Genomic DNA, 17,978 nt, shown 5'->3' on the forward strand with positions numbered 1-17,978 from the left:
GTATTTTCATATTTAATTTAAACTTGAAAACAATTTTCTGTTAGATATGAAACGTTTTTTTATTTAATTAAGATCTGAAATGTTTTCTACATTTAATTTAGAAAAATGTTTTTGTTGAATTCTTATAAAAAGGAAAAAGGTTGTTTTAGTCCTTAATGGTGAAATTTAGTTTGGCATGATATTTCTCTCTATTAAAAATGATTTAATTCTTAGTAAAGTTTTCACTCGATTTCAATTCTTCTTCGATGAGTGCATGTCTGGGAAGGGTGTTGTGTTAACCTTAGAGAGCATCTAACTTCTGAAAATTTAACACCGAGGTCACACCGATTTTACTTTCAAGACAGTGGATCTTCCACAATACAACAATGATTGAGATTTGAAATTGATGACGACTAACAATTTTGAGTTGTTTGAAAATTAAAGATAATGGAATAGATTTTAAAGTAAATTGGAAATGGGTTAGTTGTGCAAAACAAGAGAAATATAAGAAAAACTTTAAAGCTCTAATATTCCTTTTTATACACATCTCATTTGCTCTTTTTATCCCAAAAGAAATTCACCCCAAGTTTCTTTTTTCTCTCTCTCTATGCGACACAAACTTTAGTCAACTTAATCTCATATGTGTTAATTACATCGAACACATCAACTCTCTAGCTCAAGTCGGAAAAAGAAAAAACACGTTAGGATAAGAAAGTTGATGATATATTTAGTAATTGTCAAAATGATTGGAGAGATGTATACAAATCCAAAGAATTTTAATACAATTTGTAAATTAGAGAGACTAACACAAAATCAAATTTAAACAATAGAACTAAATTAAAATGGTAAATTAACCAAAATTGGGTATTAAAATTTTGGATAAATTGTAAAAAATACCCCTAAAGTATGGTGGTAGTTGCAATTATACCCTTAAACTTTAAATTTTAAAAATTGAGCCTTATATAAATTGGGCATTCGAACTTACATAATTATATAAATTGTAACATTTGTATAAGTTTGAGGGTTCAATTTTTATCATTTATGAGTCTAATTTCTATCATTATTATAAGCTTGAGAATCCAATTTTAGAGTCTAATTTTAATATTTATAGCAGTTTAGGGGATCAATTTTTATACTTGAATGTTCGAGGGTATAAATGTAACTACCAACCTATTTCAAAGATGATTTTTACAATTTTTCCAAAAATTGTTTAAAAAATGATAGTTGTAAAAGACTTTAGATTGGGTAAGAAATTGATTAGATGCTAGCCAATCACACTTTTTTTCCCTTTTTGTAACATTGAGTTTTGTAAAAGGGAATAAAAAAAAAAAGTTTGTTAATTTAGCCTAGAAATCCACTAGTGCATACAACAAAAAAAAGGACTAGGTTGAAATTTTTAATAGAGGGAGAGAGATTGTCTAAATTAGGTAAGGCTGCAAGTTCCACTTGAAACAATAATGAAAGTGATATATACATATATATATCTTTCAACTTTTTAGTGGTAGTCTCTAAACTAGTAAATAGATCTCTAAATTTTCAATTCCCTATTTAATGTATCTTTGATGCATTTGATATATTTGAAAAATTCACAAATCTACGCTGGCATGAAATTGAAAGTCTAAGATCATTTTAAATATAAAATTCCTAACATATAAAGATCTATTAAAATAAAATCAAATTTATTAGCATTTTTAATGTTGAAGAAATCTATTAGATACAAAGTTGAAATTTTATAAACTTATTAGATAGTTTTTAAAGTTTAGAGACCTTTTCAATTTAGTCATTTATTTTATATTATTTAACATTAAAAAAAAAAAGTTAAATTATACAAACAAAAAAAAGGGTGAAAATTTTGGGTTAGAGTTTTGATTATATGTCCTTAAAGTTTAAAGTGTTTCATTTTTAGCGTCTAAAACTCTGAAATAAATATCGTGGCTGCAATCAATAATTTTAAAGGAAGTAAGAGATAGTAGAATTTAAATCGTAGATTTCTTGATCAATAATATAATCGTATGTTAACTGTACTATGTCCGTTTTGACCGATCATTCTAAATTAAATATTGAGAAAAAAATATCTAGTAGTTATTTTTTCCTTCTTTTAGATAGAAAAATATCTACTAGTTTACTTAGGGTGTGTTTGGTATGTGATAAAATTAGAGAGTTGAGTTGAGTTGGTAATTATTATCTGGAGAATTAAATTGTCTGCGCTTGTTGTGTAGAGTTGAGTTGAGTTGGTAGTTATTGTTTGTGTTTGTTGTGCACAGTTGAGTTGAGTTGATAATTATCGTATGTGTTTGTTGTGCAAAGTTGAGTTGAGTTAAGTTGGAGGATCTGATGCAGTTTTTTTGTGAATTAAATTAGTTCTATTTTTTTCTGTTTGTTTTTTATTTTTTTAGTTTTATGCTTTGCTATTGTTGATTAATTTTCAAATATATACGTATTTTCTCAAATCATTTATGACATAAACTGGACAATCTCAATTTTTTTCTCAATTTGTAGAACATAATAGATTATTTTTCATATATTCTTTTCAAAAACGGTAATAATTTCAATTCTCTTCGATTGGTAAAATATATCAACAAAATATATTTCATATTGCTGCTCAATTAATTGGTATATTGTATATTGTATTTATAGATATTGAATGTTTGTATATATATTGAATGTTTGTATGTATATATATCCAAAAAAAATCCACCAAAATATATGTTCTTTTCGATACTTATAATATTAGTTATATTTACAAACACAAAAAGTACATGTTTTCAAGTATGCAAAAGTTATAAGGGCCCAATGTACCTATAATAATCTAAACTTGTCATACTCATAGTTCCTAGGATAACAAATTTTTACCGAAAGATGTGTTAAAACGATGTATATAGAAAAAAATATGCATTTTTTCATATTTTCAAAACTTGGTGAACCGATTGTATGAATATTGGTATGCAATATTCTTTAATTCTTATGTCACTGGTTAAAAACTATATTTTTCAGAAATTAAACATTGGTTATAATATTAATACCATCGTTTCATTACAATTACATAATTTTTTTTAAAAAAAAAATCAATTTTGATTGTGAAACGATAGTAAAATATACTAAAATTAATCCTGAAACTAGCTTGATAATAACACACCAAAATGTCTAGAATATGATCTTATTGAAGCTGGAAAAAAAAAAGAATTGAAATAAACGTATTATTAGATAAAAAAAAAATTACATAACAGTACTATTTCACTCATAATTCATAAAAAATTTGAGAAGTATCATAGGAGGTGAAAAACAATGAGGATATCGCTTATGAGGAGGATCTCGCTCTTTGTTTTTCACCCATTGAAATGAACGTATTATTAGATAAAAAAAAATTACATAACAATACTATTTAACCCATAATTCATCAAAAATTTGAGAAGTATCAGAGGAGGTGAAAGACAATAAGGATCTAGCGAGATCCTCCTCATGAGCGAGATCCTCATTGTTTTTCACCCATTGAAATGAACGTATTATTAGATAAAAAAAATTACATAATAGTACTATTTCACCCATAATTCATCAAAATTTTGAGAAGTATCCGAGGAGGTGAAAAACAATGAGGATCTCGCTCATGAGAAGAATCTCGCTCAACTTATGTACAACCCTTGATACATATTGTTTCCAAGTTTTTCTTTGTTTGTCGAGTTCTCAACGTTCAACCTCTACATTTAATATTTCTCTAATATAATAAGTTTTAAAAACAACCATATTAATATAAAAGGTCCTAGTTTTGAGGGGATAAAAAAAAGGAGAGTTTTGAGTGGGTAAAAAAGGGAGAAACCCATAGGTTTTCCTTATGGGCTTAACAAACATAGGTAATAAATACCCACCCAACTCAACTCAACTCATACCTATATATATATATATATATATATATATATGTCGGCGAAAAGAGTTATTATTATTGGCGGTCCCCATATGCCACCCAATTCCAATCGAAATATTTTTTAAACAAAATTATTTAATTTCGGTATTTTTATTTTTTACTAAATTACAAGTTTTAGTTTCTTTGAAGGTTTGTTAACTATTTAAAAAGTTTGTTTAAAAGAAAACTATTTAATTTCTGTTTAATAGAATTTTGAACTTCCATTTTAATATGAGTAAGTATTTTTTATCTATTTGATCCTTTTTAAAATTCACATATCAATTAATTTTTTAATGTTTAATGTTTCATGAGACTTAAAATTAGAATTTATATGTAATAGGTCAATTAATTTTTTTATTTTGAATATGTTAGAAATGTACAGTATAATTTTAAAACCTATTAGATATTTTGAAAATTTAAATACGAAATGAATTTAGGCCAAACTTGTAAATTTAACTCCTCTTTTTATTGTTTTGATGAGTTTAGGTGTTTCTTTCTCTTTTCATTTTAATTTAAACTTTAGTATATTTTCAATGATCAACTAAGAGCAACTTTCTTTTCTCATGATACAGCCACAGTATTAAATTTTCGTTGATATGTTGATATTTCTATCGATGTTTTTATATTTCTATGGATTCAATATTAGCATGAGTGATGAATCGATATCTCTATTATATCGTAGAAAAATTCATGAAACATAAACAATGAGCAACAAAATGTTAATAATGAAAGTATAATATAAACAATGGATATGTTGACTTGTATAAAATCATAAAAAGTTTATTTACTAATCTAAATTTATTTTCTATAATTTTTCTTGAACTATTTATCGAAATCAAAATTTTGTCGATATTTCTATGAAAATTTTTGTAAAATTAAGACCTCGATATTTTCTTCGATATCAATATTTTAAACATCGGATATAGCATATATTTTTTTTAATCTAGAGATCAAATTTATGAATGTAGGCCATTTACTAAGTTTTATTTCTTTTCTTTTATCAACAACTTTTATAATGGAATAGGGAACAATGCATCCAAAGGGTGTTGTGAAAAACATGGACAAAATTTTAAATCAAATTCGTTTCCTGTTTTTTTGTCTTTATAGTTTTATATTTTTTTGTTTTATAAATTATATGTTTAACATCAAAAACTATATCACATATTAATTTGTCGAAACAAATATATTTTGCAGAATAAAATTTCTACAAAAAATAGTTTAAATTTTCATTTAAAACACTGAAAAGTAAATGAGCGTAGGAGAAAAAAAAAAAAAAACAACAACAACAACAATTATTCACTCTTAAGATATTTCTGTGATTTTGATTTTCTTTACGTCTAAATTAAATTATAGATCTTCTTATTGGTATTCTTATTCGTATTAAGATTAATAGATGATGTCAAAACTTCTAAACAAGTATAATAAAATATCGGACGAGATGGTATGAAGTTATATATTTACCTCATTAATTTTTTGTTTAGTTCAATAGTAAATGAGGTGGAGAAATCAAACCTCTTACCTATATGACGTAGTTAGTTGGGCATGTACTCAAAAAAATTTTTTTGAAGTTGTCTCAACTCAACTATTCAATTTTAAAATCCAATAAAATTTGTATTTTTACTATATTACATACTTAATTTAAAAATATATATATATTTAATATCTCTTACTATAGATAATAGAAAAAGGAAACTAAAACAAAAAATCAAAAGTGTTTTTTTTCCGTTTTTCTTTTCTTTTTTTTTTAAAAAAAAAAATAGCTATGAAAACTATGGAAAAAAATGATGAGAAAAGAAGCATAATTTTAAAAAATTAAAATCCCATCAATCACATTTCATTTTTTGTTTTTTCACTTTGAAACGTGTGCTTGTTTTTCCACATTTTTTACAATAATTTTCATATTTTTTCAATTGAGCATTGAATTTCTTAGTCAAATTTTAAAAAAAAAAAATAATAAAACTTTCATTTTACATTTTATTTTTTAATATATACTTTCTGAATAAATGTTTGCATTTTAGAAATTGGATTAATATTCAAATCTTTTTTTAATGTGAAAATACAAACTAAAAAACAAAATCTTTATCAAACTCCCCTAAATAGTTATCAAAACAGAAGTTTCACTTTCAATTTTTGGGTAATCTTAAGAGGGGAAAATTGTTGAAACTAGAAATATAATTATAATTGAATAATAATTTGTTAAAGAAAAGATGCCACTTTAATTCCCTAGAAGAAGACATATGAGAATGGGACACACATATATATGTACAATTATAAGAAATAAATATTAATATATTATGTGGGTCAAGTTTTCCACCAAACTTAGTTGAAGACTTATCCAAACAAGACAAGTGAACTTTAGAGAGAGAGAAGCAAATTGACAAGTTGTCTTTAGATCAAATGCATCTATAATGTTTGGCCATTTTTATGTCTTTTTCCATCTTTTTTTCCTTAGAAAATAAATGAAACTCCATCTTTCCATTTTTTTTTTTTTTTTTGGAAAAACTCCATCTTATTTATGTTGGCCCCTCCATTGTATAAAATTAATGATTCACCCTTTATGCAAATAATAATAAAAAAAACCATTCATATTATATTTTTCAAAGAAAGGAAAAAAAAAAACATTCACACTCTTGATTTGCACGGATCTGGTATCAAATTTACCTGCACTTCGATATTTAAGTTAATAGCTAATTCAGTAAGCACAAAAGAAGTAAGATCGAGTCTCTCCTTTAGAAATTACTTAATCTCCCCTTTAAGATAATTGAATGTGTCTATTTATAAGCTTGTCCTCTGATACACGCCTTTTGTTACGTGTGAGGGTGATGATATTAGGGTTGTTTCTAGCACCCAAAGTTGCAAGGTGCCAGTCTGGATTTGACTAGATTATTTCTCGATTAATATATATTCACTGAATGAGCTGGTCGCCCCAAACCTCAAGACATTGATATTTTTCTTTCGGGGCGTGCACTCTCCTATAATTCCTATTAGTAAAAATTTAGTTTTAAATGAAAAAAAATGCTTGTTTGAGAATCCCACATTGCTAAGATTGGGAAGTGAGACCTTATTATACATTCCCGCCTTGAGTTGAGGGTTTGGGCTCCAACGGGTATCCATGTGTTTAGAGGGAGTGAGGAAATAGGCTAATATGGGTATGGTGAACATCCCATACACGTGCCGACATCCGTCCGGTCAGGCAAGTGTGATTATTTTTTTTATTAAAAATAATTAATATTTTAATTTTCCATTTATTTTATTTTTATTATCAAATAAAAGAAAGAGTTTTCTGCCTCTTACGTGGTCCGCGCAACATCCCGCCTCTTACACATGGTCCTCACACATTCTATGACTGCAAGCGTTTCTCTCCTTGTTAGTTATGCATCACAGTTGGCTCTCGAGGCCTATAAAAGGTACAAGCCTCTCTCAGTTCACTCATCTCATTCTTACATAGCTTCCATTTCTCATTTTTCTCTCTCGATTGCTTCCTTTACGTTTTGGTTTCTGAGCATATCAGTCCTGAAAGGTGTGCGTTTTTCGGTCGGGTACAGTGTAGTTTCGATCGAGACATATTTATTTATTTTGGACTATTTTATCCTGGAGACATCGTGGCAATTTCGTAGAATTGCTTGCACATTTGGGTAGAGTCGTGAAACGTCTTAAAAAGAGAAAGATCTATGACTCAACCTGTAATAAGTTTCTGTTTTATAGATTTCATTTTTTGATGACTTCCATTTGTGACCATTCGCTATTGTCATCTTTTATCCATCGGAGGGTAGCGGTTCTAAAAATTTTAAGACGTTTTCCATCTACCACTGTTGTGATGACCCTTTTGAATTAGAATGACATTATGAACTCCGACTTTAATTGCACATTCCGATTTGAAAGAGTGAACTTCAAATGATAGAAGCAGAATATGCTATTTTTCCTCACAATCAAGAAGATTGCTGACGTTTGTACTACGAAAAAGTCAACTGTCTCGAAGGAAGATCCGACTTAACAACAATTAAAAGATGCAGCTGATTGGGAAGAAAAGAATTTCTTGTGTAAAAATTTTATTTTAAATGGTTTGATTGATGATTTGTATAACTATTACAGTATAATGAAGACAACAAAAGATGCATGGGACTCTTTCTAGAAGAAGTACGATACAGGGGAGGCTGGGTGGAAAAAGCATGTCGTCATCCATGACTTAAAGTTTCAGATGACGGATGACAAATCTATAGAAGCCCAGTCCTATGAACTATAGAAGATGACCCTAGTGTTAAGTTGTTCAAGAACATTGGTTCCAATATTAATCAAACTGAGTATGCGAGCATCATAGACAGTCTCAGATATACTGTTGACTGCACTAGGCCTAGTATAGCTTATGTCGTAGGATTACTTTGTAGGTTTACAGGCAGACCTAGTATAGAGCATTTGAATGTTATAGAAAGGGGTTGTGAGGTACTTAAAGAAAACCCAAGACCTAGGATTACATTATCAGAAGTTTTCCGCTGTCCTGGAAGGGTTCAACGATGCTAACTGAAACTCCTTTTCGGATGATTCAAAGGCTACAAATGGCTATATCTTTAATGTAGCAGGCGGAGTTGTCTCTTGAAAGTATAAGAAACAGATCATTTCAACCCAATCTACGATGGAGTAAAAAATGATAACACTAGCAGCAACTAGTGAAGAAGCAGACTGACTTAAAAGTCTACTATCAAAGATTTCTCTATGGGAAAAACCAGTACTAGCCATATCGATCTATTGCGATAGTACTACAACAACCGCAAAAGTTTAGAACCATTACTACATGGAAAGAGACAACAAATACGTCATAAGCACACTACCATTAGAGAGTTTCTCACTACTGGTACAGTTAAAGTGGATCACATACGAACTGATGAAAACTTAGCAGATCCTTTGACGAAAGGACTGGCCAGAGAAAAAGTTTTCAAAACCTCAAAAATAATGGGACTCATGCCTATAGAGAGATGAATCACCTGTGAGGAAAACCCAATCCCAACTTGTAGATTGTAGATCTCAGGTTCAACGGGTAATATCTGATCACAAGTGATAAGAAGTGAAGCTAGTACCAGCCATATTGATCCATTACAATAGTACTGCAACAATCGCAAAAGTTTAGAACCATTACTACAATGGAAAGAGACGACAAACACGCCATAAGCACAGTACTATTAGAGAATTCCTCACTACTGGTGTAGTTAGAGTGGATCATATACAGACTGACGAAAACTTGGCAGATCATTTGATGAAAGGACTGGCCAGAGAAAAGGTTTTCAAAACCTAAAAAAGAATGGGACTCATGCCTATAGAGAGATTAATCACTTGTGAGGAAAATCCAACCCGAACCTGTAGATTGGAGATCCCAGTTTCAATAGGTAATAACTGATCACAAGTGATAAGAAGTGAATCATGCTAAAAGGAACACAGAGTTCCCTTTCTATGACCTAGAGTTTGAGCATGATATCCTGAAGGTTGAACATGAAGGATATCATACCGAGAGTTCCATGAACGGGCTTAGATCGCTCCGATTTCACAGTGATCGGAACATAAACAATATACATTCCATACTAACAGTTATTCATATTAAACTCATCAACAGTATGCTTAGAATACAATAAAACATAGAAAAAGAGGTTCATACCAGAGGAAGACGGTCTTCGTATGTGTGAACCCACAGCAGCGGAAAACTCCTACCGATCTACCAGCACCTGGCGAGCCTCTCGACTGTTACTGCACGATCCGAACGTACACGAACAAGGTCGCGGGAACAACACCACCACAAGAGAAATCTGGGTATCCTCGATAAAAAAACACAAAGAGTGGGATCTGGTGAGTTTGATAGAAGACAGAGGAAAAGACTTCGTGTAGACAATAAACGCGCATGAGAAGAATTCTGCTTTCATATAGCGGAGACGCTTATCGTATAGTAGAACCACACGATCGTTTAGGAAAGTGGTATACGATCGTTTAAAGAACGCGTGAACTAAACGATCGTTTAAACAAATGAGATTCTATTGTATAGGTTCTCGCGATCGCTCTTTCACGAATTCTTTTTGGGCGCGGGATATCAAAAGCACGACTGAATTAATTCTTCAAAATGAAAACGATTTTCAAACTTTAACCCTCCAGTTACTTTAAGCTTCACGGCCCCATGTTCCCACGTTCAAACGTGAATTAATTGGTTAATTATTAAATAATTAATCAATTAATTTAATTAATAAATATAATCATATTATATTTATATCCTATAGTTTGATATCATATATCTACTATAGTATTTTCCCTCTATTTAATATAAATCATATTTATATCTAATTTCCTACATAATAATGTATCTCATACATTTAACCAATTATATCATATATAATTAACCAGTCCAATTATATCATATATAATTGAACTTTCTCTTGTCAATTTGAACATTTCAAATTAACCCAAACACTGGTTTTTGACTTTATCCAAGCTACCCAGGTGACCTAATGGACCTGTGGCTCGAAACTCCAACGTTACGTGAATAGCTGACTAAACTCTTTAGCCACGAGATTCACCATCCGTTAACTGTCAATGATTCCACTAAAGACCAACAGCTAAACTCTTCTTACCACAGATATATTTTTGTGTCCATTGGATATAACCAATTATGAGTACGATAACCCTTCACAGATGCTCGTAAGTACAGCTGGGCCAATTTACCGTTTTATCCCTGTAGTTACATCTCACTCCTTAAGTACCATTGATTCTTCTAATGAACAATACAACATAGTCCAACTATGTGTGAACACCTCTCGGGCTAAGAGAAGGTGTGTGGCGCCACATCGTTCAAGCCCCGGAATCAGCCCTTAAGGGAGCCATCTATCTACTTACCCCTACCTCAGGGAATGAGTGAATTCCATCTTGTGTAGTTGAGTTCCCAACTCCCAAATCAGACGAATCCCCAAAATGGTAGGTTTGAATCGGAGACTTGGCACTCGCACCCATACAAATCAAAGGACCGCCCTCAATGACAGGAGTTCCCAACACACTCAGGATTGAGGTCATGTTACCTATGGTCATCATAGTGAAGTAAAGTCTCTGTCATGAATGGTGTTATATAACGAGACATTAACACTTTGTGGTCGGGTCTTATACAAACTCTTTGTATAGGACGCCCCTACTCGCATATCCCCAACACGAATGATCAGGATCAGACCATCTGTGACAAGTCACAACAAGCGGGTTGCATCCGTAGCGTTATCAGGATAAGGTTTCCCTCCTATATCCATATACTACAAACCATTTTGGTTATCACTCAAGACATGATCCACTTGTATGTCACCACATACATGCTTGAGTTACATACAGATAACCAGAGATTTTATGTTTATTAGTTTGTGGTAAAGCAAATAAAACAAATAATCGAGCAAAACAACAAGATGTGAAGTATATATTAACAATCACAGGTATTCGTATATACTGTTTACAAACTATAGGACACGAGACTTTAGGGCATCAGTCCCAACAGAACATAGTTCTTGATGAGATCTATACTTGATGTCAAGTGGGTTACCTAGCTACAGGAGTGCTCTTGATAGACTCACCTATGTGAATGTGGAAATGGGGGCTGTTTTCAATGAAGTTTTTGGCAAGCTCTCTAGAGTGTGCACTAAAGTGGGATACACGTGTTAGGCCTTAAAGTAGAGGCTTATGAACTAAACCCTAGTAATTTTGTGTGTGAGATATTGTTAGAGATAGAGTTCAAAACCAAGAGTTACTCTAGTATATTTCAAATCTACACTACATAAAGGTTCAAGTCGTAAGACACCTTTTCTTATGCACAGTGTTGTATAGACTGATATTGCTCAATGAAAAATGCTTTTCTTATGATTTTAAATTTTCAAGTGGAAGATTGATAGTTAAAATTTAAGTTTTAAATGAAAAAAAAAATGCTTGTTTAAGAATCCCACATTGCTAAGATTGGAAAGTGAGACCTCATTTATATACTCCCACGGTCCGACCTTGAGTTGTAGGTTTGAGCCCCAAGGGGTACCCATGTTTTAGAGAGAGCGAGGAGATAGGCTAATGTGGATATGATGGACATCCCATACATGCACTTTGTCGCCGTCCATCCAGATGAGTGTGTGTGATTAATTTTTATTAACTATTATTTTAATTATTTTATTTTATTTTTATGGTTAAATAAAAGAAAGAGTCTTCCGCCTCTTACGTGGTCTGTGCAACCTGTCTTACGCGAGGCCCATAAAAGGCGCAGGCCTCTCTCAGTTCACTCATCTCATCTTTCGAAGCTTCCATTTCTCATTTTTTTCTCTCTATTACTTCCTTTACGTTTTGGTTTCCAAGCATATTAGTCCTGAAGGGTGGGTGTCTTTTGGTTGGGTACAATGCAACTCCAATCGAGAAAGATTTACTTATTCTGAGTTGTTTTATCTTGGGGACGTCGTGACAATTCCGTAGAACTTCTTGCACATTTGGGCAGAGCCGCAAAACGTCTTAAAGAGAGTGAGATTCACGACTCGGTCCGTAACGAGTTTTTGTTTTGCAAGTTCCATTTTTTGACGACTGTTGTTCTTGACCATTAATTGTTGTCATCTTTTGTCCAACGGAGGGTAGCGGTTCCAACACTTTCTCATGGTACTTTTATGAGCTTGGACATATTTGTGAGTTTTGGGTCTTACCTTGGATAACTCTCGCCATTTTAAAAGTTGAAATAAGTAAATTCAACATAAAATATATTTAAAGCTAGCTAAGAAATTAAATAGAGCAAAAATATGATTAACTTTTAGCAATAAAATTTCCAAACTATGTAAAACGTATTTCAAGACGACGGAAATTAGAACGGACACTAACCAAAATATTTTTGTTTTGTTTGTCAAAAGAAATAGTCTCACACTTCGTTTGTACTGTTTTTATAAATTGGGTTCAAATGGATCTTTTTATTTAGGTAGGGCCAAATGAGTTCTTGAATAATTTGAGGAAAATTTAATGTAGAATTTCTTTATAAATTTTAGATTATTATATGTGATTTTGAAATAATGACAAAATCAACCTAAAACATGAACAGAAGCAATCTAATCAAGAAAATTATAAGATTTGAGCTGAAAGTAGCACTTTAAGACAAAAATGTGCCTAAGGGAGAGAATTGCCTTAGCCATCCAATTTGGCGTTAGCCAACCTAACATAATATCAAATGGGACATATTCTACTTATGCTTTGACCCAAAACATCATCCTAAAGCTCAAAATGTGCTTAGGAAATGTGTTCTACCTCAACCAAAGCCTAGGTTGAACTTTGCAAAATGTCCAATGAGATATGATTATCTAAATATAGCTTCAAATTTTATTGATTATAATCTAGGTTATCTACTGTATATTCACATCATTATAGTTCTAGAAAAACAAACAATGATAAAGATAAAATTTTAAATATACTTTTACATTTTAGTTCAATTCATTTGGTGAATTTTCTTTTTTCACTTAATTTTTTTTTTTTAAAAAAAATGTCCACAAATGCGAAGAAATGTAAAATTATCCCAAACTAGAAAATGATAGATAAAATTAAAAGTTTAAGACTATAATTATAAGAAATTATAAGGTAGATGGTGTGATTTGTCGAAACTAAAAGCCTAAGTGGAAAAAAGAAGGAGGTGACGCACATACCGACAAAGAACAAATGGCTTGAGGATCACCGATGACATCATCAATTATGTCCTAATCCAAATACCAATTTAAACACGTGACTAAATTCCCCCACAAACAACTTGCACATTTTTTTCTGAACTTTCTTAGAAGAACCCCCTTCCCACTTTTAAAACGACCCCCATTATTATTATTTTATTTTTCTTATTTATTTATTTAATCATTTCACTATTTTTTTAATTTTATAAAAATGGCCCACATAGTCCAAGTTCATGAATCTCATTTACCTATTTATACCTTTCATATCCCCAAATCTTCAATTTCATTCACATTCTGATCTCTCTCTCTCTCCTTTTTTAATTTTTAATTTCTGTTTAGGGAAAATTTTGATTTTTGGTTGAAATTAAAATGATGTACGGACAGAGTAATGGCTGTGAATCCGATTTTGTTCTTCTGGAAACCATACGGCGCCATTTATTGGGAGAATCCGACGCTTACCGTTGTGGGAATTTCGCCCTTGCCGGAACCGCCTCCCCGGTTTTCTGCCGGACCGCCAGTTTCGGCAGTTTGTACCCTTGTTTGACTGAAAATTGGGGCGATTTGCCTCTCAAAGAGGATGATTCCGAAGACATGGTTCTCGCCGGCGTCCTCCGTGATGCCGTCAGCGTCGGTTGGGTTCCGTCGCTCGGCTCTTCCCCGTCGGAAACTTTCAATTTTGGATTCTCCGATGTAAAGCCGGAGCCGGAGATTCTCCCGCCGGTGAACATATTGCCGGAAGTTAAGATTCCGGCGGCGGCGGTGCCGTTACCGGCGGTTGTTCCGGCTAAAGGGAAGCATTACCGGGGTGTTCGGCAGCGGCCGTGGGGGAAGTTTGCGGCGGAGATTCGAGACCCGGCGAAAAATGGAGCCCGGGTTTGGCTTGGAACGTTTGAGACGGCGGAGGATGCAGCGCTTGCTTATGACCGCGCCGCTTATCGGATGCGTGGCTCGAAAGCTCTTCTCAATTTCCCACTTCGAGTTAATTCAGGCGAACCCGATCCGGTTAGAGTGACGTCGAAGCGGTCATCGCCTCGATCATCGCCGGAGCCTATTTCGTCGTTGTCGTGGGTAGAGAGTGGGTCCCCTAAGCGACGGAAGAAGGCGGACGGCACGGCGGTGGCACCTTCTCTAGCTGCGCCGGAGTTGATCCAAGAGGAGGTGGGGACCAATGCATTGCAAGTGGAAGCTGACGTGGCAAAGTGTACAAGTGGTGAGCAATGATTGGGGGATTAGTGGTGTATGTGAAAGAAGGGAAAAATATGATTGGGGGATTAGCACTTGAGATTAAAAAAAAAAAAAAGAAAAAAAAAACTCTGTAATTATTTTTTGAGGACATATTTTAGGGATAGGATTGGTAGATTTTCTTTGGAGTTTCAAAATTTTGGGATTCTTCAAAATATAAAATTTCCCAAAAAAAAAAAAAAAAAAAAAAGAGAGAGTGGAGAAGAAGTATTGGTACATAATGGGGTGGTTGGATTTGCTAAAGCAAATTTGTTTATTGTTTTAAAAAAAATATCTTTTGAATGGAATTTTTCTATTTTTTTTCATATTCCATTTTTTGCTTTAATTTAATAATTATCATAAAGAAGTGAATATATCTTATAAATAAAATGTAAATGAGGTGGCATGGTCTCAAAGTCAATTGGACCAATTAGAAATTTAAATTAACCATAGGAGGTCAAGCTAAGATTATTAAAGAAAAAAAATCAAATCCTTATTAACCATATTTATTGGTTGAGTTCAATGTACCAAAGTATAAAATTAGAAGAAGATTTCTTTTGTTTTAATTAAGATAAGATTGGTTGATTTGGGCTGCTTAAATTTGATTTTGGTTGATTTCTTGGAGCTACCAATTTATTTCTAAAAGGGTTAATGGTTTTTATTTTTCTTCAACTTCTATATTGGTTTGACATTGGTTTTGATTTTTTTATTTATTTAATTCGACTACCTACCTCAAATTCTATTTTTCTATTGAATTAAATTACTTTATCCAAATTTTGTCTAATAAAATGCCACGTTAGCATTTTGTAAAATGATTTGACGAAAATTTGTAATTTAACTTTATTATTTATTTATTAATTTTACTTTGAGGTTAAAAGTTTGTTTATTTACGCACTTGCATATTTGAGAAAAATTAGTTGTTGGATTAATTCAAAGTTGTTAATATCTAATATACCTTCCCTTTTCTAAATTTTATACTTAGGAGTCAATTTGAACTATTTGTTTTATCAAAATGAACTCTAAACTTGAATAACTTGCAAGATTATCATGTTTTTAGAATTAAATTTTTGGAATTGTCCACAAATAAACTAATCAAACTATAAAATTAAGATGCAGAAGTGCTTAATTTAATTTAATTTTTTTTTTAAAAAAAAAACTTAAATATAGCTCTGAAATTTCAAAAAGGAACATGGACTTGATAAAAGGCGAAGAGGTCATGAGTAATCTATGGTGTTCACCGACCTAAGATTTAATATCTTATGAGTTTTCTTAACACTCAAATGTTGTAGGTGTTGAAATTTGTATCATAAAGTCTCGTAATTAATTTGTGGAATAATTTAATTTTATTATGTAATATTAATTTATCTATTAACCAAAAAATTCAAGGTTATTGCATGTAGGTATGTAGTTGACATACAAGTGGATCATGTTTAAGAAACAACCTAAAGGTCTATAATATATGGATAAGGTTGGATGCCTGATCCTAATGACCCTATGAAGATGTATGGAGACATGTGAATGGAGGTATCCTCTACAAAGAGTTTATATAAGATCAGACCACGGAATATTTAATCTCTCTTTGTAAATCCATTAATTGATGAGATTAATATTTCATAGGATGATCATGTGCAACTTGATCATAATCCTAAGTGATTTATGAGCTCTTGGTTGTGAGGCCATTCTTTTGATTTATACAGGTGAGAGTGGCCTAAGTTGTCAATTTAATAAACTTACCATTTTGGAGATTTAACTAAATGGGAAGTTGGGAGCATAACTTCATAAGATGAAATTGAGCATAACTTCACTAGATGAAATTCACTCCTTCCCGTATAGGGTAAATAGATGAGTAGTTCTTTTAAGTGCTAGTTTCGGATCTTGAACTAAGGGCCCCACCCTCTCACTAGCCTGAAAGAAACTTAGTTTTTGGTTGGACTATGAATAAATTGTTCATTAGAGGAATCAGTAGTACTTAAGGAAAAAAGGTAGTTACATAATGTAAAACAAACATTTGATCCAGCTGTAATTACGTACAACTCGTGAAGGACCAACTTGCTTATATTGATCATATCCATGGACAAAAGTTGTTTCTACCGTGCATAAGAGTTCAACTATGAGTTTATGATAGTTTGACTTGTGGTTAATTAATAAAGGTTAATTTAATTAAAAGTATAATTAATTAATCGTAGATCATTGGAATATGTAGGTCTATAAGGCTCCCTTACTAGCTCTCCACATACCAATAAGGATCAAATATGTTTGAAAGAAAATGAGGTACTAGAGGAAAAATATTAATTGTATTGAATACAACTAGTACATGATTTGAATGCGATTCAAATTATAATTGTATAATATGGAGTATCATAATTTATTTGGATGAGATCAAAGTAAATAAATAAATTATTTAATTTGAATAGATTCAAATTAAATAAATAATTAGAGGATTAATTTATTTGAATATAATTCAAATAAATAATTATTTAATTTGGATGAAATTCAAATTAAAAATATTATGTAGAGAATAAACATTTAAATATGGTTTAAATATTTAAAACCTTTTAATATGAGATATTAATTGGATAAATATTTATTAATATTGGATATTATTAACTATTTAATTTAAAATCTTTGCAAAGGGGTTATCCTAATAGGATTAGGAGTAACCTTGTAGAGTTTTGTAAATAAGATCCTAGCGAGACTTTATGGAACAGACTCTACTACATAATTTCTATAGCCATTTTACAGAGATTTCTCTCCAAGAAAATTCTCCCAATTTTTAGAGAATAGTTGTTGTCTAGAAATTCTTCTTCCTCATTCCCTCTCATCTTTCAAGAGTGGTTCCCACAAGCTAGATCTTTGTTAGAGTCATAGTAAGAAAGATCTAATGGAAAAAGGAAGATTTTTAGGAGGAGACTATCGATTCGAGGAGAAGATTTTGCTACAGTTGTGGATTGATAAAGGTATTGTGCTCAATCTTTTCTTCTAGTTTTTTGTATTTTTAATTCTTTCAAGTAATCAAAAAACGCGATCACACGCTTTCGTTAGGATTCGATCCCTTCAGTAGGGGCAAGGAGGTTGTCCCGTGAAATTAGTCAAGATATATATCAGTTAACTCAAATACTCACAGAAAAAAAAAAAAAAAAAAAAAAAGATTCAATACCTATCTAAAATCCATTTAAACCAAGAGAACCAATAACCAAAAAGAAAAA

General features: G+C 31.6%; 1 protein-coding gene across 1 annotated transcript; it reads left to right on the plus strand.

The window, feature by feature from the left end:
• The first annotated feature begins 13,665 nt into the window (after window positions 1-13,665).
• On the plus strand, window positions 13,666-15,098 carry LOC150030077 (ethylene-responsive transcription factor 2-like). Its single transcript, XM_090310093.1, has one exon. It carries the CDS (start codon window positions 13,921-13,923, stop codon window positions 14,770-14,772), a length of 852 nt encoding a protein of 283 aa, XP_090166219.1. The 5' UTR covers window positions 13,666-13,920; the 3' UTR covers window positions 14,773-15,098.
• Window positions 15,099-17,978: the final 2,880 nt, after the last annotated feature.

This window comes from Benincasa hispida, unplaced genomic scaffold, assembly GCF_027475165.1.
Source record: "Benincasa hispida cultivar pf3 unplaced genomic scaffold, pf3_genome.v1.1 HicScf605, whole genome shotgun sequence".
In the NCBI taxonomy this organism is placed as follows: domain Eukaryota; kingdom Viridiplantae; phylum Streptophyta; class Magnoliopsida; order Cucurbitales; family Cucurbitaceae; genus Benincasa; species Benincasa hispida.

What these genes read in the sequence shown, in the direction of transcription:
- LOC150030077 (XM_090310093.1), top strand. Translation starts at nt 13,921, where the DNA reads ATGATGTACGGACAGAGTAATGGCTGTGAATCCGATTTTGTTCTTCTG.